The 1,623-nt window shown below is 66.1% G+C and overlaps 1 protein-coding gene across 1 annotated transcript in view; it reads left to right on the forward strand.

Annotated features, from left to right (window-relative positions):
• Positions 1–1,623, forward strand: part of LOC103916308 (chromosome unknown open reading frame, human C10orf2) — a 23,067-nt gene that overhangs the window by 11,613 nt on the left and 9,831 nt on the right. Inside the window, 5 exon segments of the mRNA XM_009323280.1 lie at positions 101–323; positions 409–524; positions 849–1,043; positions 1,193–1,362; positions 1,509–1,621. Of these exon segments, the coding sequence (XP_009321555.1) occupies positions 101–323; positions 409–524; positions 849–1,043; positions 1,193–1,362; positions 1,509–1,621 (817 nt within the window).

Consider the following 1,623-nt stretch of genomic DNA (forward strand, 5'->3'; position numbering starts at 1 on the left):
CCCGAGCCCCGGCCTGGCTCCGTGAGTGCCCAGGGGTGCGGAGCAGGGGGGGGCGTGGGGCGGCCGCATCCCCCCCCTGACTCCCGTCTCCCCTGGGCAGTGCATCACGGACCACTCCCGCAGGAAGGGCTACAACTCCTCGCAGGACCTGCCCAACAGCGTCCTGGACTTCGTCAAGCTGCACCCGCTCATGTTCGAGGAGGTGAAGCCGGCCAGCGGGGAGCCGCTGCTGGTGAAGAAGAGCGTGGTGTACAGCCAGCTGGCCGTGGACAGGGTGCGGGCCCTCAACGGCCGCTCCTACGATGTGCTCTTCATGGGGACGGGTGAGCACGGGATGAGTTTGCCAGGTCTCTGCTGGGCAGGGGGCACAGCCCACATTCCCTCCTGACACCCTGCTCTGCTCTCCAGGGGACGGCTGGATCCACAAGGCCGTGGTGGTGGGCTCTGGCATCCACATCGTGGAGGAGGTGCAGGTGTTCAGGGACCCCCAGCCCGTGGAGAGCCTGGTGATCTCCCATGCCCAGGTGAGAGGTGGAAGAAGTCGGGGGACATCACACACGGGGCATGTTTGTGCTGCAAAGCTGCCATTGGACTGTTTGGGGGACTGGGAGGACATGACTACTGGGTCACCCCAGCTCAGGATACGCACCAGAGCCCAGTGGGATAGCCTGGGGAAAGGGACCAGCCTGGACCCCACCTCCTTGCCAGGTGCCAGCTGTGGCCATCGGCACTGACTGGAGCTGGGGGCCCTTCCCCGTGCATCCCACTAAGGGAGAGCTGTGCTGTGGGGCTGGGGGGGGACCTCTGGGCTCCACGGGGGGGTCCCCCGTCCCGTGGTGGGTCCCCAGTCTCCACCTCTCGCTCCGCGTCCCCCAGATGCTGAGTTCGTGGCCTCCGTGCTGGTCCGGGAGAGCAAGGACAGCCCTGTGGGCGACGATGACAAAATCTACTACTTCTTCATGGAGCGGGCGGGTGAGGAGACCACGTCCTTCTTCGACAAGAGCCAGGTGGCCCGAGTAGCCCGGGTGGCCCGTGTCTGCAAGGTAGGCATGTCCCCACCCACAGGGAGCCAAGCGCTGCTCCTCCCAGTGCAGGGGCTGCGTGCCTGCACCTTGGGGGAAACTGAGGCACGGGCAGAGGGGGACATACGCCCCCACCAGCTTGTGCAGAAATGCTCCCTGCACCCTCCCAGAGCGACGTGGGGGGGAAGAAGATTCTGCAGCGCAAGTGGACATCCTTCATGAAGGCGCGTGTGGTCTGCTACATCCCCTACTACGAGGTGCTGCGCAGCATCTGCAGCCTGGACGGGGGCAGCTGGGCCAGCGCCGTCTTCTACGCCGCCTTCACCCAATCGGCGCAGTGGTGAGAAGGGCAGCGGCCGAAATGTCTGGGGCTAAAAGTCTGCGGCACAGGGGGGACCGGAGATGCTCAAGGGGATGCACAGGCGGGCGCTGAGCACCTGGGGGTACGTCGGTGGGGAGCACCCCTGTGTCTGCCGGGCGTCCGAGGACCATGGAGGCCTCAGCCGTGTGCCGCTACAGCATCTCGGCGGTGCAGCACGCCTTCGAGGGCCCCTACATGGAGTACCAGGACTCGGCTCGCAAGTGGTCTCGCTACGACGGT

Source organism: Pygoscelis adeliae, unplaced genomic scaffold, assembly GCF_000699105.1.
Source record: "Pygoscelis adeliae isolate BGI_AS28 unplaced genomic scaffold, ASM69910v1 Scaffold294, whole genome shotgun sequence".
Lineage (NCBI taxonomy): Eukaryota > Metazoa > Chordata > Aves > Sphenisciformes > Spheniscidae > Pygoscelis > Pygoscelis adeliae.